Source organism: Chiloscyllium plagiosum, chromosome 30 (genome assembly GCF_004010195.1).
Source record: "Chiloscyllium plagiosum isolate BGI_BamShark_2017 chromosome 30, ASM401019v2, whole genome shotgun sequence".
Classification (NCBI taxonomy): domain Eukaryota; kingdom Metazoa; phylum Chordata; class Chondrichthyes; order Orectolobiformes; family Hemiscylliidae; genus Chiloscyllium; species Chiloscyllium plagiosum.
The window spans coordinates 42,330,745-42,358,323 of record NC_057739.1 but is presented as its reverse complement, the minus strand read 5'-3'; the positions used below and the strand labels follow the sequence as shown (position 1 = coordinate 42,358,323).

The 27,579-nt window shown below is 42.4% G+C and overlaps 1 protein-coding gene across 1 annotated transcript in view; it reads right to left on the bottom strand.

The window, feature by feature from the left end:
* col27a1b (collagen, type XXVII, alpha 1b) overlaps positions 1–27,579 on the bottom strand; it is a 551,847-nt gene that overhangs the window by 242,921 nt on the left and 281,347 nt on the right. The window contains exons 17-19 of the mRNA XM_043719710.1: positions 22,388–22,441; positions 13,788–13,841; positions 11,459–11,512 (exon numbers count right to left, since the gene is read on the bottom strand). Of these exons, the coding sequence (XP_043575645.1) occupies positions 11,459–11,512; positions 13,788–13,841; positions 22,388–22,441 (162 nt within the window). The remainder of the gene's footprint in view (positions 1–11,458; positions 11,513–13,787; positions 13,842–22,387; positions 22,442–27,579) is intronic.

Genomic DNA, 27,579 nt, shown 5'->3' with positions numbered 1-27,579 from the left:
AAATGTGTTGCTGGAAAAGCGCAGCAGGTCAGGCAGCATCCAGGGAACAGGAGAATCGACGTTTCGGGCATAAGCCCTTCTTCAGGAATGAGGAAGGTTTGTCCAGCAGGCTAAGATAAAAGGTAGGGAGGAGGGACTTGGGGGAAGGGTGTCGGAAATGTGATAGGTGGAAAGAGGTCAAGGTGAGGGTGATAGGTCAGACTGGGGTGGGGGCGGGGAGGTCGGGAAGAAGATTGCAGGTTAGGAAGGCGGTGCTGAATTTGATGGATTTGACTGAGACAGGCTGGGGGGAGGGGAAATGAGGAAACTGGTGAAATCTGAGTTCATCCCTTGTGGTTGGAGGGTTCCCACCCCAGTCTGACCTATCACCCTCACCTTGACCTCTTTCCACCTATCACATTTCCGACGCCCCTCCTCCAAGTCCCTCCTCCCTACCTTTTATCTTAGCCTGCTGGACAAACTTTCCTCATTCCTGAAGAAGGGCTTATGCCCGAAATGTCGATTCTTCTGTTCCCTGGATGCTGCCTGACGTGCTGCGCTTTTCCAGCAACACATTTTCAGCTCTGATCTCCAGCATCTGCAGACCTCACTTTCTCCCCATACTAAATTATCTATAGTGTGCAGGCTAGGTGAATTAGCCATGGGAAATGTGGAGTTATAGGGGTAGGGTGTGGATCTGTGTCTGGATGGGATACTCTTCAGAATGTCAGTGCAGACTCAATTGGCCAACTGGCCTGTTTCTGCACTGTAGGAATTCTATGATTCTAATGTAGTTGAACAAATGACAATTGAGAGGGAGGAGGTAGCGAGTTTTGAGAAGATTTGTAGCTCAGGTTGAGGTTCTAGACGCAGGCTTGCTCACTGAGCTGGAAGGTTCATTTTCATACTTTTCGTCACCATACAAGTTAACATCTTTGGTGAGCCTCCGGATGAAGCACTGCTGGTGTTTCTTGCTTTCTGATTATATGTCCGGGTTTCCTTTGGTTGGGGATGTCATTTCCTGTGGTGACACCATTTCCTGTGGTGACATCATTTCCTGTTCTTTTTCTCAGGGGTGGTAAATGGGATCCAAGTCAATGTGTTTGTTGATAGAGTTCTGGTTGGAATGCCATGCTTCTAGGAATTCTCGTGTGTGTCTCTGTTTGACTTGTCCTAGGATGGATGTGTTGTCCCAAAGTGGTGTCCTTCCTTATCTGTATGTAAGGATAATAGTGAGAGAGGGTCATGTCGTTTTGTGGCTAGTTGATGTTCATGTATCCTGGTGGCTAGTTTTCTGCCTGTTTGTCCAATGTAGTGTTTGTTACAGTTTTTGCTAGGTATTTTGTAGATGATGTTCGTTTTGCTAGTTGTCTTTATAGAGTCTTATGTGTTATCCAATTCGGTTATATGACCTTACTCATGAGAAGGAATCCCAGTTACTGTTGGTAAATACAGGGCATGGCTTTGCCCTCCCAGAGATGGCAAGAAGGGAAAAGAACGGAACACTCTGATCCTGGTGAGTATGATATTTTGTAAATGACATGAGTTTTGCTTATTGTCTGTATTAGGGTCTTTCAAGTTCATTAGCTGCTGTTTTAGACTGTTAGTGGGTTTGTGGGCTACCATGATGCCAAGGGGTCTGAGTAGTCTTGCAGTCATTTCTGAGATGTCTTTGATGTAGGGGAGAGTGGCTAGAGTTTCCGGACGTGTTTTGTCTGCTTTTTTTGGGTTTGTTGCTGAGAAATCGACAGACTGTGTTCATTGGGTACTGATTTTTTTTAAATGCACTGTACAGGTGATTTTCCTCTGCTCTGCGTAATTCCTCTGTGCTGCAGTGTGTGTTGGCTCGTTGAAATAATGTTCTGATGCAGTTTCGTTTGTGGAAAGAGGGAGGAGGAATTAGCAGGTTTAACATTAGATAAGTCCACAGACCCAGACTGCTGTTGGAGGCAAGGGTGGAGATTTCAGGTGCCCTCACATTCATTTCTAAAACCTCTCTAGCAAGGGAGAGGTGCCAGAGAACATGAGGACAGCTAAACTGGTAACATTCTTCATGAAGTGTGGTAGCGATAAAGCAGGGAACGACAGACAATTGATAAGAAAACTTGTGGAGAAAGTCTGAGGGATAGAATTAATCTCCACTTGGAGAGGTAAGAATTAATCAAGGGTAGTCAGTATGGTCGTGTCAGGGAGATCATGTCTGACTGGTCTTTTGTGTTTTCTAAGCAAGTGACTAGGTGCGTAGATAAGGGTAATGAATTGGATGTCGTCTATACGGACTTCAGTAAGACTTTTGAGAAAGTATCACATTAGACACTGATCAAGAAGGTAAGCCCGGAGGGTACAGGGCAGTTTGGAAACTTTGATCTAAAGTTGGCTCAGTGGCAGGAGGCAGAGGATGATGGTCAAAGATTGTTTTTGTGAAGGTCTCTAATGGTATAGCTCAGGATTCAGATTTCTGCGAGATGTCTCACCATTGTTGCATACAATAGTGATCTTGACATGAATGTACAAGAAATGATCAGTACATTCACAGATGACACAAGAGGAAAGCCTTGGACCACAGCATGATTATAGATGGGCTGGACACTGGCGAATGGAAATTAATCCTGAAAAATGTTAGGTGATACATTGTGAGTCACTAAGAATTCAAGGGAGTACACGATGAATGGTAGGATCCTAAGAAGTACAGAGGATCGGAGGAACCTTGGTGTGCATGTCCACAACAGGATAGGTGGATAAAGTGATTAAGAAGGTGTTTGGAATACTTGTCTTTATTGTTCAAGACATGGAATACAAGAGCAGATAGCTTACGGTGGAGCTTGTTAGGCTACAGCTGAAGCACTGTGTGCTGTTCTGATCACCACACTGTAGGAAGGATGTGACTGCACTAGACAGGGTGCAGAGGAGATTCAGGAGCAAGTTACTGCCCATGCTGGAATCACAGCGGTGATCTCCAGCATCTTTTGCAGAGGACATTTGCCAGGATGTTGTCAGCACTGTCTCCTAGTTTTAGTCTCCCTCACAAGAAGAAACATCCTTCTGGTATCCACCCCGTCTAGTCCCCTCAGGATCATATTTATTTCAATAAAGTCACACCTCATTCTTCTAAACTCCAATGGATGTAGATGCAACCCATTTTCTTATAAAATAAGCCCTTCATCCCTGGAATGAGTTGAGTGAAAACCTTCCCTGAACTACTTCTGAATAAGGAGACTAAAACTGCACACAGTATTCCAGAAATGGTTTCATCAATGACTTGTGCAACTACAATAAGACCTTCTTACTTTTGTATTCCATTCCCCTTGTAATAAATGATAACATTCCATTTGCCTTCTAATCACTTGGCTGTACCTGCAGACCAACATTCTGTGCACCTGGACCTCTCTGCTCTCCATTTATTAATATATGGCTTTTCTACTCTCCCCTCCAAAATGGACACGTTCTCCTCTATGTTTTGTACATCACATCTGCAAAGTTCTGGTCCAGGTGCTGGTACTTAACCTGTCTTTATCTCTTTGCAGACACTCTAGCTCCTCCCTACATCCCTACCTATCTAGGTAGCAATTTTCCACAACACATTCCCGTTCCCTTGCGTAAACCAGACTGTGAACAGTTGAGCACCCAGTGGCACTGCACAGATTAGGTTGCTAATCTGAAAAGGACCCTTCCATCCCTACACTCTGCTTTCTGTTACCTGAACATTCCTTTATCCATGCTAATACATTACCCCCTGTACTGTGCACTCTTATCTGATGTGGCAACTGTTAATGTGGCACCTTTTGGAAATCTGAATACACCACACCTACCTATTTCCCTTGATCCATCATGCATGCTAATTTGTTAAAAAAAAATTCTAATGTAGTAAACATGATTTCCCTTTCACAAAACACTGTGATTCTGCCTCATTATACCGTGATTGTCTAAGTAATGGATTCTAGCCCCTTCCCTATGACAGATGTTCAAGTGGAATATGATGATGTATTCTATTACTTAACATCAATAGCAAATTAGTTTAAGAAAGCACGATTAAACTGAACCTAGCTATTCACAACGGATATCAGTCAGAATACATCTAACATTAGGGAAGAACAAAGGTAACGCAAAGTCTTTGAATGAGGATGACCAAACAATAAAACTAGGCATCAAGAAGATGAGATAAAAGACAAAACTACAGCCAACATTTGTCAGTGCTAGTTAGAAACGGTATAGATTAGAGAGGACGGGGCAGTTAAGAACAAGCACTGCCCCTGATGTTGTTCAAACGGCAGTCCATTTGGGCGTGTGGAGATAACAAATAGATGGTAAGTAAAGGGATTGGAAATGATACTTATCCACAGTCTACTAGAGAAGATTTGATTTCTAATTTAGCCAATGAGAAGGTGTTCAGTGAGATACATTTGTCACGTACATATCTGCAATGATGATGGTCAGGTGGTATCATCACTAGACTATTTATCCAGAAATTCAGCTAATGATCTGGGGATGTGAACATGGCAGATAGTGTAGCTTGAATTTAACAAAATAATAAAATCTGGAATTAAGAATCTACTGATGACCATGAAACCATTGCCAATTATTAGAAAAACTCATCTGGTTCTCTAATGTCCTTCAGAGAAGGAAATCTGCGATGGTCACCTGATCTGGCCGACATGTAACTCCACAGCAATGTGGGTGACTTTCAGCTAGTCTCTGAAATGACCCAGCAAGCCATTCATTTCAAGGGCAGCTAGGGATGGGAAATAAATGTTGGCCAGCCAGAGACACCCACATATGAGTGAATAAAACAAAAATTAAAATTAGCTGGCAAGAGGAAGGAGCAGTGTCCTATTTATATTAGGATTGTATCATTATGGAAGATCACCAATTGATTTGTCCAATGCTCTTACAATGTTACAAGGCATCATGGATCAGATACCAAATGGGATGAAAGCAGTGTGTGGTTTCTTGGATAACATACTATTTAGCAATAAGACAGAGAATGGGCATATTGTGAGTTTGAACTGAGTCCAAGATCAAACTCAACAGTATGAACTCCAAGCCAAAACACACACTGTTTCTTTGTAGGGTCAAGTAAGACAGAGTCTCACAGTCCCCAAGGGCTGCTCTCCTGTTAGAGAGAGACAGCTGGAGGTGGTTTTGACCTGAAGGTCACCACAGGCAGTAGGTCGTTTGTGGTGATGTCAACCAGTGCAGGAATTAAACCCCATGCTGTTAACATCACTCTGCATTGAAAACCAACGGTCTGGCCAACTGAGCTAACCAATTCACTTCTATCAAGTCTAACATACTTGGGTCACCCAACAGGCAGCAGAGGTATCCACCAAAATCCAAGAGGGGTTGGAAATCCTCTTGAAATCGAAGGAAATGGAGAATGATGAGAAAATCAAGAAGGATTCTTCATTTGATTCTGAGGTCATCCCTATGTTAGCAAAGCCATTTGCTCGACTGCATGTGCTGCTTAAAGGTGGAACAGCTTGGGAGGGGTCTGTAGATTGTCCGGAAGCATTTCTTTGAAGAAGTGAAGAACATATGGATGCGACTCTGCTTTCTCTCCACAGATGCTGCCAGATCTGCTGAGCCTTTCCAGCAATTTCTGTTTTTGTTTGTAATTGATTTTAACACCCAGTTCTCACTGGGTATGTTACCTCCTGTCAGAAAGACAATGCAGAGAAGACTGGAGCATATACTCTGCGGATGTCAATAGAAATGCAACTTTAATGCAAAATAAGCAATACTATTATCAGAGACGTCACATATTTTGGAAACTAGCATACTGAGCCCATGAGCCACTCATAATTACACTGTACATTTCCAACCTCCTGACCCCCCAAAGCCTGTCCACTATCTACAAGGCACAAGTCAGGAGGGTGCTGGAATACTCCCCACTTGCCTGGATGGGTGCAGCTCCAACAACACACAAGCAGCTTGAAACCATCCAGAACAAAGCAGCCCGCTTGATTGGCACCACATCCCCAAACATCCACTTGCTCCACTACCAACACTCTGTAGTGTGTAATGTCTAAAAGATGCACAACAGAAATTCATCAAAGATCCTTAGGCAGAACCTTCCAAACCCAATCATTTCCATCTGGAAGGACAAAGGCAGCAGATACTTGGGAACACCACCCTCTGCAAGTTCCCCTCCAAGCCACTCATCATCCTGACTTGGAAATATATTGCTATTCCTTTACTGTCGCTGGATCAAAATCCTGGTATTCCCTCCCTAAGGGCACTGTGGGTCAATCCACATCAGGTGGACTGCAGCGGTTCAAGAAGGCAACTCACGCCCACCTTCTCAAGGTGCAACTAGGGACAGGCAATAAATGCTGGGACTGCCAGCGATGCCCACTAATGATTAAATAAATAAAAACTGAGGAGCATTCTCTCAGTAGCAGCTATAAACCTTTTTCATCCCATTGTGAGCAGTCCCTTTAAAACAATTACTGTAGGAAACAACTGGACACTACAAAGAGGGTAAATGTGGAATTAACTACACAACATAAACATGGTTGTTTCTATAGTAACTAAAGTTCGAGGCATTCAGGAAACAATTTTCCAATTTAAACACAGCACGAGATTCAAATCTTTTGCTCAGGGGTCAGATCCAGTCTCTCGCTCTCCCACTGTCCAGCTGAATTATAACAAAATGCAGGATGCACACAACAAAGAGGATTGTCACTGTGGATTTTAAAATTACTTAGGAAAAAACTCATTACATCTGTTTTACATTCCATTCTTCAAGTGCAAACAATGCTACACCCCGTAACTCTTCATCAGATCTGCTGCATTGTCTTTGAGTCATTGAGATATTAGGATCTTACATGCGATTGTGTAATTTGCAGAATTGTGTATATATCTGGTACCATTTCCCTTCTCCAAAGTTTAATGCTGTTCATTTTCATCATACTGTATGCTATAGATCTCACCATTTGTGTGTAGTTCTCTGTCCTGACGCTCTGTTCATTCTGATCAACATTACACGGTTTAGTTCTGTCATGGTTGCTGTTTGTGCTGAGTGTCACATGCATTTATACACTTCCTGCTGTCAGGGCTAGCACAGTCTGCTCTTGGGTCTGCATTATTTGAACTGCTGTTGTGATGAATTATGTGTGGTCACAGTTGTTTACTTGAAGAAGAGCCACTGGACTGGAAGTGTCATCTCGGGTTCTCTCTCCGCAGATGCTGCCAGACCTGCTGCACTTTTTAGATTAGATTCTCTATAGTGTGGAAACAGGCCCTTCGGCCCAACAAGTCCACACCGACCCTCCAAAGAGTAACCCACTCAGTCCCATTTCCCTCTGACTAATGCACCTAACACTATGGGCAATTTAGCATGGCCAATTCACCTGACCAGCAAAAATTTCTGTTTTTGTAACCCCTTTCAGTCTTTGACACGTGCAGTGTTTTTCTTTGTATTTAACCTGGGCAATTACATTATAGAGGTTGAAAAATTGATGTACTGAAACACTGATGTACTGAAACATTGATGTGATTGTTGACTGCTGGATAAATCGATCTTCACGGCTGCTGGTGGACATGGATCTGTTAGGCTAGCAGCACTGCCGCCAAACAAAAGTGGATTTTAAAAGTTGCATTTTAATGGAAGGTTGTTGGTGGCTCAGTAGTTAACACTGCTTCCTCACAGTGCCAGGGACCGGGTTCGATTCCACCCAGGACTGTCTGTGTGGAGTATGCACATTCTCCCTATGGAGACAGCAAGGACTGCAGATGCTGGAGATCAGAGTTGAGCGTGTGGTGCTGGAAAAGCACAGTAGGTCAGGCAGCATCCGAGGAGCAGGAGAATCTACATTTTGGGCGAGTGCCCTTCATCAGGAACGATACTGCTTGACCTGCTGTGCTTTTCCAGCACAGACTCACAATCTCCCCATGTCTGTGCGGATCTGTTCCAGGTGCTCTGGTCTCCTCTCACAGTCCAAAGATATGCAGGTTAGGAAGGTTGGCTATGTTAAATTAACCACAGTGTCCAGGGATGTCCAGGCATGATGGATTGGTCGTTGGAAATGTGGGGTGATGTGGGTGGGTATGAGTACAATGCTCTTTGGAAGGCCAGTGCTGACTTGATGGACTAAATGGCCTCTTTCCACACTGTAGAGATTCTATGAGATTACTGATCCACAGATAAAACTTGCAGCTATTTCCAGAAAGGTACAGGAAAGAATCAATGGCAAACAAAACAAAAACAAAGATTTGCATTTAATTAGCACTTTTCACATTCACCAAGCATGTCGAAGAGCTATGGAGGTACACTCTCTGAAATGTGGTCAATGTAGTAATGACAACAAACATGACAACCCATTTGTGCACAGCAAGATCCACACACAATGATGTGACAACGACCAGCTAACTTAGTGGAAGGACAAATATCAGCCAAAATAGTGGAGAAAATCGCCCTGCTCTTCTTCAAATCAGTGACCATGGGATCTTTCATTCTTACCCCAGAAGACAGATGGGACCTAGATTTAACATCTCATCTGAAAGATAGAACCTTTAATGGTGCAGCGCTCCCTCTCTACTGCACTGGAGTAACCTCCTAGACATTTGTACTCCAGGTCTTGGTTAAGAACCTTGCAATACAGTGGCGTGTACGCTACTCACTGAGCCAGAGCTATTACTATAATGGGTAGAATATGACTAGAATGTACGGGAAGGAAGTGGTGCTGTTTAGATGTATGATCAGATACTATCTCCAGTAACTGCCCTCAGCACTGGGCAGCTCAGGAAGGATGCACTGGCTTTGAAGGGGGCAGGAATTAACCGGGACTCGGAGGGTTAAGTTGTACAGACAGGTTGGGCCTGGGAGTTGAAGGTCAAGGGTTAATCAGATCGAGTGTCCAAAATGGCAAAGAGATTGAAGAGGGCAGAATGAAGGAAGTTGTCAGTTTTTTTGGGCGAAGAATGCGGGGTGGTGAAAAATGAGGAGGCAGAATCTTAACCTAGAGCCAGGCTGTTTGTCAACTTTTGCTGAGTGAATGCAGTAAGCACGTTCTCACACACAGCGTAGAAGAACTTTGCAGTCTGGCTTGGCCTTTGGGCCACAGTTGTTCTGGCAACTGAATAAAAGCTAAATACTGTAGACGCTGGGAATCTGCAACAAACACAGGGAATGCTGGAGAAACACAGCAGGTCTAGCAGCAGCTGTGGAAGTCATGGTGTAGAAGTGCCAGGGTTGGACTGGAGTGGACAAGGTCAGAAGTCATATGGCACCAGGTTATAGTCCAACAGATTTATTTGAAATCACAAGCTTTCAGAGCAATGCCCCTTTATCAGGTGAAGTGGATTGTCCAGCGATGGGAAGGAGCAGCACTCTGAAAGCTTGTGATTTCAAATAAACCTATTGGACTATAACCTGGTGTTGTGCGACTTCTGATAGCATCTGTGGAGACAGAGACAGATAAATTAAAATTTCGAATCTTCAGACCAGATGCTGCCACACCCTGCTGAGTTTCTTCAGCATCTTTGGGGTGTGTCTCGTCAACAGAAACTCCCCAAAGCCACAATGAGTAGAGTTTGATCGGGAAGTATGACCAAGCATTTGAAACAAAAAGACAGGTAAATGTAATTGATGTACAGATCCACTGTGATCTTACTGAACAAAATGAAAGGCCTCCTCGTAGTGCCAAAGTCTATTCAACACCAACTCATCTTGCCATGAATTACGACTTTAATGGATTTTTTTATCCAGGAAAATGGGGCATTTGAGCTATTTTTCACGTTTTGTCATTTCAACAGATGAACACAGTCCAGTAGGGGGAGCAGCTGCCTGAGATCACACCGCAAACCATACACCATCCCCTCGTTTACTGGTCTGACAATTTCAGGTTATACATCCTCACACTCATTATTATTTCAACTGAAATCCTTTCTCATTTCAATTTTCTCTACCTTTCACCTCCACAAGTTCTGATCTTTAAAGTGACGTGCGATAGGGTTAGGGTGATGTGAGAAATAACTCACTCAGTGAGTAGTTAGGGTGTGGAATGCACTGCCTGGAAATGTGGGGGATGGCAGGTTCAACTGAGGCATTCCAGAGTGGATGATTATTTGGATGGAAATCGTGCATCAGGGTATAGGGGAAAAGGTAGGAGATTGGCACGAGGTAATGGTTTGAAGAGCTAGTACAGACTCAACTGGCTGAATGAGCTGCTGCTGTACTGTAACATTCTGTGATCAGGAGAAAGTGGACATACAGGCCAAGGACAGAGGAGTTGGATCAGGCTCCAGTGAATAACACCTGGCACCACATGCCAGCCTGCCAAGCTGGATTATCTACAGCTCACAGTAGTATTACTAACACCCCAGCATTAACCTGCTGGTAGGGCATCACTTGATCAGAAGCTGAGTTGTGTGTTTTGGGTGATTACAAACCAGATTTGAAATGGGTTTAAATCCTGCTGTGGCGAATTGTTGAAGTTTGCATTCAACATTTGAAAAATCTGGAATTAAATATGATTGTAAATATGATTGTTTGTGTGTGTCTCTCTCTCTCTCACACACATAAACTAATCTGGTTCATTAAGAAAAACATGGAGAGCTGATGGTCATGCGGCCCTTCGAGTCTGCTCTATTATTCAATATGACCATGGCTGATCATCCAACTCAGACCCCTGTTCCTGCTTTCTTCCCATACCCCTTGACCTCTTTAGCCCTAAGAACTCTATCTCACACTTTCATGAAAATATTCAATGTTTCAGCCTCAACCATCTTCTGTGGCAGAGAATTCCATACGCTCCCCACTCTCTGGGTAGTGTCCTTTAAGGACAGCAAATTTCCCTCGCTAAAGGATATTAGAAAACCATTTTTTTGCAACAGTTCTGGTTACTGTAGCTTTTTTAAAATTGAATTCAAATTTTACCATCTGCCCTGGTGGGATCTGAACCCATGCACCCCCGAGCATTAGTCTGGAGCTCGGGATTATTTCTCCAGAAGTATCCATCAAAAACAACCTTAGCTATGGACAATAATAATAAAATACTGCAAATGCTGAAAATGTGAAACAAACAGAGGAAGTCAGAGAAACTCAGCAGGTCTGGCAGCATTTATGGAGCGAGAAGTGGAGTTTCACATTTTGAGTCCAGTGTAACTTGTTCTGAAAGACATTCTTATCAGACTCAAAATATTAACTCTATTTCTCCACAAATCCTACCAGACCTGCTGAGTTTCTTCAGCACATGCCCTGTGTTTGTTTTATATGTGAGCACTTGTCTCCAGCTTCACATTTCAGGACAATTTTGAAAATGCTACTTTATCTTACATGCCACATGACACTTATTTCATCATTTTTAATATTGTAGGTTTTACACTCGCACTTTAGAAGCTACAAAAATATTGCTTGTAGAAAAAGGCATTTCAAACAGAATGTCAGAAAGACTAAACCTGAAAGAATTTGGTTTCTGTTTCACATTCAGTGTTTGCTCAGTTTAAATCACAACGATTAATGAAACAACCTCAGACTTACCTCAAGACCAGGAGGTCCTGGTATTCCAACTGGACCTTTTTCACCAATTTTACCCTAAAAATATAAATAACAATCATTCATAAGTGTGAAGCAAAACATCCTTGCTTTACTACCCGATGCCTTTATTTACGAAGTCAAGCAGCCAAATGCTTTCTGTTTTGAAGAAGGATCACTGGACCCGAAACGTTAACTTAAGTTCTCTCCACAGGACCTGCTGAGATTTTTCAACAATTTATGTATTTGTGTGAGCTATTTGCTTTATCAACTTAACTCTAATCCTTCAAAGGATGTGTATGTGGGCCCTCAGGTATACCTGTCACTGTAAAATGTTTGAAGTTGTACCAAACACTCTGTACTTTTTATCTTTTATCTTCAGAACGCATTGCTTCACAAATTTCATGAATCATGTGTCCCAATTTCACTGGACTATCTATGGTCCTCGACACATCTCTAATCATCACAGTTTACTACATTTCCAAGTTTTATATCAACTGCAAAATTTGAAATTTTAGCCTAACAACTCCCTATGCCCCCACAACCAGCTCACTAATTGAAAGGAAAGTCACCATTGGGTTACTCTCTCAGAGAGACAGAGATGACTGGTGGTGGTTTAACCTGAGGATCACCATGTTTCAGGCGAGGGGTGAGGTTAGAAAGGAGAGTCTTTCATGGTAACGTCATGACCCAAAGACATGGGGTTACTGAATCTTTTTAAGGTGGGGGAGAACGCTTCGCAACCAGAAAAGGAATCAAAGGTTATTGCGGGTAGGCTGGAAAGTCGCTCTCGTCTTACCAGACCATTCAGCTGCTCTCTCATTACAGAGGGAGAGAGAGAGAGGCGCCTGGTGGTGAGTTAACCTGAAGGCCACCGTACCTCAGACAAGGGGAGAGAGGTTGAAAAGGTGAGTCTTTCAGGGTAACCTCAGCCAGTGATGGGAATTGAACCCACGCTGTTGGCATCATACTGCTTCACCAACCAGCTATCCAGCCACAGTGTCCAGGGATGTGCAGGCTAGGTGGATACACCATGCAAAATGCAGGCATGAGGTAGGGGAATGCTCTTCAGAGGTCAATGTGGATTCAACAGGCCGAATGACCTGCTTCCACACTGTAGGGATGGGATGTGGTTGACGAGTGCTGTTTTTCAAAGATGCGCCAGTGAGGAGAGAGAAGGAATAACCAGCGAGACTGAAGGATGAGGTTATAGTCCAACAGGTTTCTTTGGAAGTACATGCTTCCGAAGCGCTGCTCTTTCATCAGATATTGGTGGGGCAGGATCATAGGAGACAGAATTCATAGCAAAACATCACAGTGTCATACAACCAATGCGATATATTGAACAAACCTAGATTGCAGTTAAGTCTTTCATCCTTTAGAACAGGTTGCAGGTTTGATTTATTAGTAAGTAAATCCCAGAACTTCTTTCAAGTCACGTCCCTGAGATAACTTAAGGCTTTATGTAAAAAGGTGACATTTCAGCTTAGACAGTGCGTTAAAGTTGTGAGGTTAGAGTTAATCTTGAATCAGACTGGTTCTATTTCCAAAGTAGGAATTTATAAAATGCTACATGGATTGACTGCCTACAGATTGTGTGCTTTTTGAACAAAATAGAATGCATCTGCAAATACAACTCTGCAAATTCAAATTGACCCCATAGACTTCCATGTGTGTGTGCGTGCATGCCATTCTATCTTGTTCAAAAAGCACACAATCTGTAGGCAGTCAATCCATGTAACATTTTATAAATTCCGACTTTGGAAATAGAACCAGTCTGATTCAAGATTGAAATACAGACAGACTCTAACCTCACACTTTTAACGCACTGTCTAAGCTGAGATGTCATCTTTTTCCATAAAACCTTAAGTTATCGTGGGAATGTGACTTGAAGGAAGTTCTGGGATTTACATATTAATAAATCAAAACCCGCAACCTGTTCTAAAGGATGAAAGACTTGACAGCAATCTAGGTTTGTTCAATATATCACATCAGTTGTATGACATTATGATCTTTTGTTATAAATTCTGTGTCCTATGATCCTGCCCCACCAGTAGCTGGCGAAGGAGCAGTGCTCTGAAAATGTGTACTTCCAAATACACCTGTTGGACTGTAGCCTGGTGTTGTGTGATTTTTAACTTGGTCCACCCCAGTCCAACAACGGCACCTCCACATCACTGAAGGATGAGACAGACCACTCCAAACCACCTTGGATACTGCAGGATGGAGCTCCAGAAACACCAGGCTGCTCATTCCCAAATGGGATTCCTTTTTGTTTGCCTGGTTTTCCCCTCTGAACGTGTATTATAAGAATGAAAAACGTTAAGAGACTCACAGTGATTCCAGGTTTTCCCCTCATTCCAGGCATTCCCTGGATCCCTGGGTTGCCCTGTGGTGACACAACAGCAGTTTAAGCCAAGTCAGCAGCAGGTTTGCTTATGCAAAATAATACAATTGCTATTAATTACTTAAGCTATCAATCATAGCACTCTGGTCAATGCACATTATGTTCACAAAGCAACTTTCAAAAGACAGACATGAATTTAGTGTGGCTGCAATTTGCAACCAGAAAGGAATTTGATCCAAAGAAATATATTTGGAAAGTGAGTCTCAAATTAGACAGAACAAAAAAACCCAAACACAATCGTCAAACAAGAGTGAAGACTCCAAATGATATCTGGCATTACATCAACCCATACTCCACAAAGGGCCCAACAGACAGACAATTGGTCACGTGTAGCTTAAGGGTAACCTCTCCACAAGCAGGGAGTAGGATGAGATGAAGAGACAGAACTACCAGTCAGTGCGGGTATGGAATCCACACAGTTAGCTTTACGCTACATCACTCCCTAACCAACTCAGCCAGCTGACACTTTAAGCAGTGAAAGAAGAAGCAGGATAATATACAAAAAAAACTTTTACTTCAGCGATGCCTTTGAAAAGGAACTAAAACAGCACGTATACTGATATTATTAAACTGGCCTCATTGACAGAGCCGAGGATTGGAGAGATGTTCGGGTCGGGTGGGGAAGGGGCTTTTATTTTGTTCATTCACAAGGTGAGGACATCACTGGCTGGGCTTCCATTGCAATTTACAAAGAAAATAGGAGAAGTGGGAGGCCATTCAGCCCTGGGAGACTGCGCTGCTGTGGAATAAGATCATTGCTGATCACTGAATTGCATCCCCTGCCCCCGTTTTTTCCCCCATACTTCTTGATCCCTTTAACCCTAAGAACTAGATCCAAATCCTTCATTAAAGTAAGGAGACCAATCTGCACACAGAACTCCAGATCTGATTTCATTTCTAAAACAAAACTCATTCACAGGATATGGGCATCCCTGGCTGGGTCAGCATTTATTGCCTGCCCCTAATTGCCCCAAGGGCAGTTAAGAATCAACCACATTGCTGTGAGTCTGGAGTCACATGCAGGCCAGACCAGGTAAGGACAGATGAGTTTTTTCAAACAGTTGGCAATGGATTCACAATCATCATTAGACTCTTAATTCCTGATTTCTATCAGATTCAAATTTCACCATCTGCCATGGGGGGATACGGATCCCAGTCCCCAGAACATTACCAGGGTCTCTGGATTAACAGTCTAGCAACAACACTACTAGGCCATCACCTCCCCAGCTTGCATGAGGGGATGTCCATTAATGTAGCAACACACTCATAATGGAATGAGATGGAGTGAACCATTTTGTTTTCGGGCTCCTGACTATATGCTTCAACCACACCAGAGCTGATTCCTATGTGTATTCCGCAGACCCACTCTCTGCACAGACTAACATCTCCACGGCATATTTCAAAGGCATGATTTGAGCTTCTCTGGGAACAGCTGCCTGTACTCTTTGAAAAAAAATCGTGAGCTAGGTTCATTGATATTAAAAAAACAAGGCAGACTTCGGGTTATGAGGTGACAGCACCATAGCAGTAATAGATTTAGTCAAGTGACAGAACTGAAGCACATTATCACTTCATTAAATGATGCTCAGTCCAACTGCCTCTCCTTTTAAACCAAACTAAAAATATCTTGGGTTTTGCAAAACAATACAGTTGAAAGGTTCATGGACCAGATTTCTGACTACAACGAATATACTTTCAACTCATTATCACAGAAAACATTAATTATATATACCAGCAGTTCTGGGACAATTTCAAGAGTAGATCTTCCCATTAACAAGTGGCCCAGGTCTGAAAATATATTTAACAATCTACACTCAATGTTTTTCATGGTTAAGGGCTCATTTTAATCTCGTCTGGAGCGGTTTCCCAGAGCAGGGATGCATATGGCAACTTCAAGGTGGACGTCCCCCAAAATCTTTTAGTCTTTAGCTGTGTAAGGTTTCTTGCAGCAATGACATTAAAATATGCAGTGAGTGTCTTCTGATATTTCTTCTTCTCTTCCAGGAATATTCCGATTTTTCAAAGTGATTTTTCAACAGATTTACGAACAGCTTCTTTCCTGCTGTTATCAGACTTATGAACAGATCTTTCATATATTAGAGTTGATCTTTCTCTGCACTCTCTCTGTAGCTGTAACACAACTCTGAATTCTGATCTTCCACCCTGATGTACTTACGTAAGGTATGAGTTGGCGGCACGGTGGCACAGTGGTTAGCACTGCTGCCTCACAGCGCCAGAGACCCGGGTTCATTTCCCGCCTCAGGCGACTGACTGTGTGGAGTTTGCACATTCTCCCCGTGTCTGCGTGGGTTTCCTCCGGGTGCTCCGGTTTCCTCCCACAGTCCAAAGATGTGCAGGGTCAGGTGAATTGGCCATACTAAATTGCCCATAGTGTTAGGTAAGGGGTAAATGTAGGGGTATGGGTGGGTTTCGCTTCGGCGGGTCGGTGTGGACTTGTTGGGCCGAAGGGCCTGTTTCCACACTGTAATCTAATCTAATCTAATCTTGTCTGGTTAGCATGTAATACTTTTCACTGTATCTCGATATATGTAACACTAATAAATTAAATCAAATCAAGTTGACTCCTGCTGATTTTTGTCCTGTAACACTAGCTTTACATTGGTGAATCAACTGTTGTACAGATAGTACCTGGGTTACAAACAGGTTCTATTCCTGAATACATTGATAAATCGATTTGTACACAGTTCGGAACACAATTGAGTATAATATTAAATAGCTGTTTGTAAGAATGAGCAAATGTCTGATATCAGATCTTCAAAATTAATATTAACATGGGACCTCATTCCTAAGTCTGAACACTTGTAAACTGTAAATCGGGGACTCCTGTATCTTTTGACTTTAATCTCTTTTGAAACTGAATTATTGTCAGCTTCTTGCTATGTAATGGAATCCTTTTAAAAAAAGGAAAAGCATGAAATTAAACCATCCAACAAAATTTCCGTATCAAATACATTCAGGAAAAAGCAAAAAAAAAGCACATTCTCAGCAAAAGAATCCCTCATGATAAAATCATATCTCCTCTAGGATCAGTTAGGTCCAAAGAGTGCTTTCATATTTCCTGCAGCATCACATAGAACTAAGGAAAGAATTCCTCAAAAATTGACAGGGTTGTGGCTGATTTTCAGTAGCTTTTAAAAAAATTCATTCATGGAATGAAGGTGTTGCTGGCTAGGCCACCTAATTTCCTAGCACATCCCTAATTTCCCAAAGGGCAATCAAAAGTCACTGACGTTGCTGTGGCTCATGCAGGCCAGCCAGGTAAGGATGTAGTTTTCTTCCCTCAAGGACATTTGTGAACCACATGGGTTTTTCCCGTCAATTGGCATCATTAGATTGTTAATTCCAGATTTTTATGAATTCAAATTCCACCATCTGCTGTGGCAGGATTTGAATCCAGGTCCCCAGGAAAGCAGAGTTGAGGATTATCAGGTTAGCCATGATCACAGCAAATGGCAGAGCAACCTCAATAAACTGATTGGCCTATGACTGCTTCTATGATCTTATAGAGACAAAAAATTTGCAGATGCTAGAATCCAAGGTAGTCAAGCAGGAGGCTGGAAGAACACAGCAAACCAGGCAGCATCAGGAGGTGGAGAAGTCCACGTTTCGGGTGTAATCCTTCTTCAGTCCTGAAAAAGGGCTACACCGGAAATGTTGATTTTTTTTTTCCACTTCTTATAGATAATTTTTTATTGACCACAGGTTTTGCTAAGTCTTCTGTCCTCTTGCAATATGCCCTTGAGCAGATTCTGAAGTGGTTGTGGTTCAGGGTTTACTTCTACACGGTTGATCTGCCGGTTCAGGACTTTGGGTGCAGAACGTTGGTGGCCTCCAACTCAAACATGGCAGGTGTGGCAGGAGAGGAGGAGTACGATCCTGGAACCAAGACCCTGGCTGATGCGCAGCAGCAGGAAGGGGAGCCAAGGAGTGGGATCTGAACCATTTGCCAAACACCAACCGGATAAAAGGTCATGCTAATTAAACAGAAATCCAAGATGGCGTTGGGAAAATGGCAACACTTTGTGAGAAGCATGCAAAGCAATACTTTTAACTATATTTCAGTACCTGACAATAAATCTAATTGAATCGAATTGAACCAAATCTAATCTAATCCAACCTAATCTAATCGAATAAAGTCTAACCTAATCCAATTGAATCTGATCCATCTAATCTAAACATTTTATTGCCACAAGAACAGAAGAGTGGCTGGATACAAGGGGAAAGCGATACCCACATGTGACTCCTGGCCCACAGCAATGTGGTTTCTCATTGGGCAAATAAAGATGGGCAATAAATGCTGGCCTAGTCAGGTCCTCTGAATGAATAACAAAGACTCCACAATTCCTGATCCCTCAAAGTTTTTCCACAATCTAAAAGGTTCCCAGAATACAACCATATGACTCAGCCAGATGTGTGTGAACTTTCAGCCACTAGACTTCAAGTGCTCCCTTTCGGGGCTGCTGTGTGGGCAATCTACACAGGATACACTGCAGCAAGTTCTGAGGAAGAGTCATAGAAACAAAAATAGAAATGTCGAAGATAGGAGCAGGAGGAGGCTCCTGGGGCCTTTTGACCCTGCTCTGCCATTCATCATGATCATGGCTGATCGTCCAAATCAATAGCCTAATCCTGCTTTCTCCCCATAACCTTTGATCCCATTCACACCAAGTGCTATACCTAGTCACCTCTTGAATGCATTTAATGTTTTGGCATCAATGACTCCTTGTGATAATGAATTCCACAAGCTCCCCACTCTTTGGGTGAAGAAATGTCTCCTCATCTCCGTCCTAAATGGTCCATCCTGAATCCTCAGACTGTGACCCCTGGTTCTGGACACACCCACCATCGGGAACATCTACCCTATCTGGTACTGTTAGAATGTTATAAGTCTCTATGAGATTCCCCACCCCCGCCTTCATTAATCTGAAAAAACATTAACTATATTTCTGTCTCCACAGATGCTGCCAAACTTGCTGAGTTTCTCCTGCACTTCTAGAACTGCAGTTCACCAAGATTCCTTCACCAACCCTTTCAACCTCCGGAGGGACAATATTGGGTGAATAAATCCACTTTCCATTTTCTGTTGAAACCAGTTAACATCCTCCATTGGACATCAATCCTATATTGCCACTGACCCAGTTCCTCAGATTTTGCTGCCTAATACTGATTTGGGACATCATTACGATAATTGCTTCAGCAGTTCAAAGAGTAACCTTTGCAGGATGATTAAAAGCGGGAAATAAAAATGGCCCCAACAGAGATATCCCAAGACCAAAGAAAATGTAAATCGGGATGGCTCGTGACTTTGTTCAATATATACTTATTATGCCTCCCTTATCCAGCAATCTCCATATATCATTCCCTATCTTAATTCCTCATTCCTCAATCTTAAAGTTCATGCTAAAATGTTCAATGGGATTTACCACTGGTTACAGATCAGGCTTACTTAGTAGTATATTAGAATTCCTACAGTGCAGGGAGAGGCAATTTGGCCAATCAAGTTTGCACTGACTATCCAAACAGCAACCCACCCCATCCCTGTAACACCATATTCATCATGGCTAACCCACACATCCCTAGACAATATGGGCAATTTAACATGGCCAATCCACCCAACCTATAAATCTTTGGACTGTGGGTGGAATCCCCCACAGGCATGGGGAGAATGTGCAAACTTCACACAGACAGTCACCCGAGCGTGGAATCGAACATGGGTACCTGGCGCTAGGAGGCAGCAGTGTTGACAAGTGAGCCACTCTGGCTGTTTAGATCCCCTTCTCCCTATCTCTCACACAACCCCACGTATTCCAAAGAGCCTCCTTGAAGTTGTTGCTTCTCAGCAGCAACAGGGAACATGCTGGACGTCCGAATCACTATCGGGAATGTCACGGGCTGGAAGCCTAGGGGCTGTGTTAGAATTCACGACCCCCCCAGCCGCCACCATACTCTCTGCTGACAGAGACCTGGCTAAAGCTGCTGGATGATGGAGCTACAGTCTGTACAAAACAAGCTCTGATGATTTGGTAGTCTAATCAAGGCGCAAAATGTCCTGATGATCCCCTTTCAATAATTTTAGACTCTGGTGCAACCTACAAAAACCTACTCCATCAAACCCACATTTCTGACCTAAGTCTTCTTGCCTATTTTAAATCATCGGTGCGTTGGGGTTTAATGATTAGCTAAGATACTACATTCAGCAGGTGGACTAGTTTTACTGCACATCAGATGTGTCCACATATCAGATTGATACCTGGACCCCTAAGGATTAAATTACAAAGGGAGGTGACATAAATTCACCAGGAATTGAGATGGTTAAGGAGCAACTTGATTGGAGTTTTCAAAATATTAATTGGAACAGGTTAGGCAGTTTCCGTGAATTGTGGAGTCTCAGAGAAAGAGGCATACTCTAAAAATTCCAGCCAGCCATCTAGAGAGTGAAGTTAGGAAACACAAAGTATAGTAGATGCTTGGAATGAATTTTCAGAATAGATTAATTGGTGCTCAATTGATTGTTATTTGTAAAGCAATGATTAAAGGATTTAAGTCAAAGTTATTAAGGGATATCGAGAAAATGCAAGTGTATGGAGCTTGGACATGGATCAACCAAAGGTAAAGTTTCCCTAGTCCCAGAGGGCTGCTCTCTCATTACAGAGAGGCTACTGGTGGTGAGTTGAATCTGAGGGTTACCGTGCTTCAGGCGAGGGGAGGAGTTGTGAAGGCAGGACCTTCATGGTGACTGCAGTGCGTGTGTGACCTGTTGATATCACAAGCCAGCTGTCCAGATAACTGAGCTAACCAACTCCCAGACTGCCCATGGTTGTACTGAGCAGGTTCAAAGTGCTAATTTGCCTCCTTCATTCCAACACTCCTCTTCTCCTTTTCCCTCAATGTAATGAAGGTCTTGTCTTGATTGTTCATAGTTTCTGAGGGATGGGCAGGGACTTTCTACTGATGGAGTTGATATGATCTGGTTCCCTTAGGGTAAGACACCATTGTCACTGTGAAAATTGCCTTCATGCTACCCTACATGTTAGCCCTTGTAACATCCATCACAAAGACTGGGTTCTTGTTGGGACAGATATCTTGAAGTTTATTAATAACATTAAATATGTTTACTCTGGGTTCAATGTTTATGTTACTATTATATTGTATATGTAACTAACCAATGAACTGAACTGACTGAGAATATGATGGAGACTTTTCTTATTGGAGTATCTGGTGCAGCATGGTGGCTCAGTGATTTGCACTGCTGCCTCACAGCACCAGGGTCCCAGGTTCGATTCCAGCCTTGGGTGACTGTCTGTGTGGAGTTTGCACATTCTCCCTGTGTCTGCTGGGTTTCCTCCCACAATCACAAAGATGTGCAGGTCAGGTGAATTGGCCATGCTAAATTGTCCAAAGGTTAGGTGCATTAGTCAGAGGGAAAAGGATCTGGGTGGGTTACTCTTCGGAGGATCGGTGTGGACTTGTTGGGCCGAAGGGCCTGTTTCCATACTGTAGGTAATCAAATCACATGCTGTGATGTCAGCTAGCTGTTGGGAACATACCCTGACTTTCTGAGGTTAGTGCAATAATGCATCAGAAGGGAACCTCACCACTTCTCAACAGGACAGTTTGCTCCATTTTCATGTTGTTTTCAAAGCTTTTAACAAAAGTTAAATGTTTATTGTCCAGTGATTCAGTTTTAAAGATCTAACACTGATGGAACACAGAAACAAAATGTGCTCTAGGATTGGAGAGTTTGAGTTACAGGGAGCGGCTGAATAGGCTGGGGTTATTTTGCCTGGAACATTGGAGCCTGAGGGGTGACCTTACAGAAGTTTATAAAATGATGAGGAGCATGGATAGGGTGAATAGCCAAGGGCTTCTCCCCAAGGAAGGGGAGTCCAAAACAAGAGGGCATAGATTTAAGGTGAGAGGGGAAAGATTTAAAAGGGACCTAAGGGGCAACTTTTTCACACAGAGGGTGGTGCGTGTATGGAATGAACTGCCAGAGGAAGTGGTGGAGGCTGGTACAATGACAACATTTAAAAGGCATCTGGAGGGGTATATGAATAGCAAGGGTTTAGAGGGATATAGGCCAAGTGCTGACAAATGGGACTAGATTAGGTTAGGGTATCTGGTCAGCATGGATGAGTTGGACCAAAGGGTCTGTTTCTGTGCTGTAAATTTCTCTGACTATCTGTCAAGATCACAACTAATTATTACAAATAAGAAAAACTCAAAGGTAAGTAGCTGGAAAAATGTGAAATGATTATTTGCTCATTCTTCTCTTTCTTGTATCTTAGACTGAATATCATCAAAATAACAGGAAAATGGCAACAGTGCTTATATGCACATGACAGGGCTTAAAAGATGAGAAGTAGAGACTAGTCAAGAAGAAAAAGATGACTTTAATACCACTAGGAGACTTCAGCAGACATTGATGTTTTCATTTAAATACCAGGCTAAATTAAACTAGTCAAATTTCTAAAAGTTCACACTTGTTGGACTATTAAGGAACTTACCTTATCGCCAGGGAAACCCGTTTCTCCTGGTATTCCTGGAATGCCTTCATCACCCTAAACTCACAGTACAAGACAGTATAGTGTTAGAGCACTGCCTCATTCTCTAAACACAGCAGAACAGCACACAGATCTGTCACATTGTCTCGTCAATTTCAATGCAATGAACAAGCTAGACCATTAGCTTGCAATTCTAAGCATACTGTACACATCAGTATTAATGTATTACATCATCACATTGGTCTCAGATAAGCATATAGCCTCACAACTCTATGTGGAGAGTAACAGTGTAGCATTACAGTACTGTGACTGCAGACCCATGGGAAAATACCAAGATGACTGCTAAACATAGGCATGAAATAACAAGACAATGTTTGGAGATTTCCTCATCAGCATCGATGAAGCAAAACTCCGAAGTATTGAAATGTTGTGATGCCACACTAAGGCTATGCGTTTACACTGAAACCAAAATATTGCCCAGGTCTCTTCTAAAGCACTTAGTATTGCGCAGAAATTAAATCATTAAAAACCAATATGGTATTCCGTAAATCAATCTTCAATGAGTGTTGCTGAAAAGAGATATATTATGTCAGAGGTTTTTGCATTTATTAGGATACTTTGCAAGAATACAAATTCAAGGGGAAACTTAACATTTAAACTGCATAGGAATGGAGTGCTGATTGGTTGGCAAGCGGTTTCTAATTGGTTATGGGCATAATCAATAATTCGTAATATTATAATCTGTTATAATTCTGAAACACCTTTACACTGGTATTCTTGTGAATGTTCTGATGAATGCAAGATGAAATATGCCCATTTTCAGAAATACTCAAGTTCTGCATATTAAAAAATTACTCTGCCGTTACTGATCTCTGCTGGTGAAATGTTTCTGTGTGGGGTGAAACGGTTGGAATATCTTATCATTTTAACTTGATCAGTACCAACTGATTAAAAACAAAATAGAGTCATAGAGATGTACAGCATGGAAAGAGACCCTTCGGTCCAACCTTCCATGCTGACCAGATATCCCAATCCAATCTAGTCCCATCTGCTAAAAGTCCAACATTTCTCCACAGATAAAAGCCATACAGGCATACAAACATATTTTAACCTTACCTGCAACATGCAAGACAATCCAAAAGAAAAATTCATATCACAACTGTTTTGGGTGGCAATTATTGTTAACTTATGCATGGTAGTTTGTTTGACATTTCCTTCAGGCAGCCCTTTTTCATGTTCTTATTTCATAAATCCTTCAGGTGACAACTGGGAAAATCCAAGAATGGAGCTTACTATGTCAATTAAGATATGGGAGGCACTCAGCCTGGTCTTTTTTCATTTGTTCACGGGATGAGGGCATCTCTGGCTAGGCCAGCATTTATTGCCCATCCCTAATTGTCCAGAAGACAGTTAGGAGTCAACCACACTGCTGTGGGTCTGGAGTCACATGTAGGCCAGACCAGATAAGATTGACAGTTTCTTTCCCTAAAGGACATCAGTGAACCAGATGGGTTTTTTCCGACGGTTTTGACAATGGATTCACGGTCACCATTAAATCCTTAATTCCAGACTTCGCTTCAAACTTTGCCACCTGCCGTGGTAGGATTTGAACCTGGGTTCCCCAGAGAACTGAGTAAGTCTTTAGTGATAAAACTACTATGCAGTGCTGAGGCAAACACTACTTCCCCTCACATTTTCCCCAAGTGCAACTGGCACTTGTTCCAAATCCATAAATCCCATTTTGAAACTCGTGTGTTTGAGGCGTATATTTATAGCTCAGAGACGAAGGAGGGAAAGGACGAAGGAGGGACATTAAATTTCCAATTCATTATCCACCACATTTTCCAGTTGAAAGCTGACCTAATCGGAAAGTGAACAATATTGTTAACAGTCTTCTTAGGATCTTATCATGAAAACTTTGGAAAGAATAAATCTTCAACAAACAACCTTTCGTGCCCCAAATTACATCCTTTTTAAAGCATATTTGGGTTAAATTTCTCAGGCTCTCAGAGACAGGCTTGAGGTTGAGGGTGCTGGGTTATTTTGGAGGAGGGTGGAGGTTATCGAGAATATAAAGCAGCCTGCTTTCCAAGCAGAAAATGATGAGAAGTCCCAATAAAGTACCACTCGTTAACATGCTCGGGTCCAGGTCAGAAGTTGGTAAATATCTCAGGGTCTTTTTGGATGCCAGGTCAAACATTAGCTAAACGTGGATTACACTTTGATCAAAACTTCGCTACAGCATAGAACCATGTTTTGGTGGTCAGTGTGTGGTTGTACAGCACTTCCTCTGCCCTCATTCACATCATCATATCAAGCCTATGATCACCCTTCAATCAAACCCCTATAAAATCATGATAGGGTGAATGGACAAGGTCTTTTCCTGGGGTGGGGGAGTCCAAAACTAGAGGGCACTGGTTTAAGGTGAGAGAGGGAAGATTTAAAAGGGTCCTGAGGGTCAGACGGTGGTGCATGCATGGCATGAGCTGCCAGAGGAAGCGGTGGAGGCTGGTACAATTACAACATTTAAAAAGCATCTGGATGGGTATATGAATAGGAAGGGTTTAGAGGGATATAGGACTGGATTAATTTAGGATATCGGGTTAGCATGGACGAGTTGGACCGAAGGGTCTGTTTCAATGCCATACATCTTGATGACTCTGCGACCCTCCTCCAGTCTCAGACTTGACTCAATTATTTTCCACTTTATTCTTTGTGTTTCCTTCCCATAGAATTCTCCCAAGCTTCTCATAAGCCCTGCCACAACAGGACACAAGTGACTGAGTGACTGACAACATTGACAGGGTGGGGGGAATGGTTCAGGATTGCGGGATAATTCTCCAAAGTCGAGGAGCAGCCAGGTGAGACATCCGGAGAGAACAACACTCCACAGTGAATCACCCAACTGGAATCTGTCATCTTTCCTGTCATTACACTTAGTGTGGACAAAACTGGGCTTGTGTCTGAGTGTTCCACTGTAGAAACAGGGAGATTTTTGCTGGAAACTAGACAGTTTCTACAATGTATGAATGACTTCCAGGAAACATTAGACGCTTGAACTATAATTACACTCTCAGCTCTCAAACGGCCAGTGTTCTAGAGTAGGTCGATACATATCTTGCACAGAACCTGTGACAGAGTAGGGCTGACTTGGTTGAAAACTATAAGATTTTAAGGAGTTCGGACAGGGTACATGTGGAGGGATTTGTTTTCATGCAGGAGAATTTAGAACTAGGGATCTTTGTCTGAAGTGAAGTGGTCAGCCACTCGAGACAGAGATGAGGAGAAATGTTTTCTGAAAAGGGTCGTGAGTCTTTGGAACTCTCTCCTACTGGAAGCGGAGATTTGAAAAAGTTTTGAAGCCGAGATCGATAGATTCTTAACAAGCAAAGGGGTTGGAATAGACTGGAATATTGAGTGAACAGATCAGCCATGACGTTACAGAATGACAGAACAAGTTCAAGGGGCCGAATGGCCTACTGCTGACTTAATTGTGATGTTTGTGCGCTCCTCTGTATCAAGTTGCATTGAGTTTCATATCCAAGGTCCTGGAGGATGGTGGTAGAGAAGAAGAAAGTGGAAAAGGAAAGGTAGAAAAGCCTGGTTTCCATTGGCTTGTGTTCTGCATGACCCTGCTTTGGCAGAAATGCTGGCATAACGGTAATGACACTTAGCCTTATAATCTAATATCACCCTGGGGATGTTGGTTCAAATCACACCAGCAGCTGATTAGGTTTGGTTCATAAACCTGTCAATTCAATATTCATCGAACAATGTTGCTAATTCCTTAAAATAACAAATTAGTCTTAACTTTTAAGAGAATTCCAAAAACTTTGTTAATAAATCTCGTAAAATGCAAGGATATAAGAAGGCAAGCAATAAGAATGATACTTCTAACCTATAATAATTTATAAGCTCAACTGGAAATTGATATGACCGTGAATGTACAAGAGTTTAAATATTTTTAGCCAAGCTAGGAACACATACTAACCGAAACAAACACTGTACAGAATCTTTATGGTAATACTCTACTCAATAATTAGCCTTTCTTTGTGAACAAGATTGCTATGAGAGTTATGTTGCATTTTGCAAAAGTACAAAAGCAAAATGTTTGCAGAACACAAAGTATTTATAAAAGACCTGTTTACGGCAGAAGACTGTAAATTATCTTTCAGAAGAATGTGTGAAAAATATTTCCTGAACAGCTGTACTGTTGCAACCTTAATTACTTTGTTCAGTGTGCTACAATGATTTAACATAAAATGTGGTGATTTTTATGCACAGTCTCATGGTAACTACTGCAACATCGATTCATTAAATAAAAATAGCAGCACTAATTCCTTTACCCAAGAAGATATTAATATAAAGAGACATGCTTACCTTGGAAAAGGAATATCATATAAAGCACAATCAACTACCACATTAAAGAAGCAAGAAATGTAATAAGTGTAGAGAGGAACAATTATAAGGACGAGCCAAGCTTAGTCTTGCTAACTTAGTGATATAATGGCATGTATATGCAAACTGTGTGCAGAATCAGGCTTGGTATTAGTACCAACCAGTTACAAGGCTGGAATAACTCATTGATGGTTGAGCAAAGAGTGGTAGTTTGTGACTTTTTCCTTCTTATTTCCTACAGACTGAGTTCCCTGAAGTGGCCAGAGATAAGTAGGGGCTGAGTACTTCACCAAATAGAGAAAGGGAAAAGACTGTTCGAAAACGAATAACTCACTTGAAATCACCACTCAGTACAGAGTTATTGAGTGCTGGGCAAGTTATGGAGGCCAGCTTCCCTGACCACGTGGCAGGCTGCAGGGAGGGTATTTACAGTGTGGCAAGACAGAGAGAAGGTCACTGCATCATCCAAAGCACCCCCACCCCCTCTTTACTGCACAGAATTCTGTAACACAGTCAATATGTTCCCACTGCAACAAAATCTTTCCATATGGTCCAGCTGATGAGTCATGGACCAGTGGTAGCAGCATGATCCCATCCCCCATTTTACAGGCTCACATGGCTGTTGTAATTAGGCAATGTACCAATGGGTTAACACATGGCTCTCTGTGCAATAATCCTCCTATTCTCTCTCACACACACATACACACACAAACACACGCACACATACTCACAGAGACACCCACTCACATTCAGAGACAGACACACACACAGAACAGAAATACACACACAGACCTGCA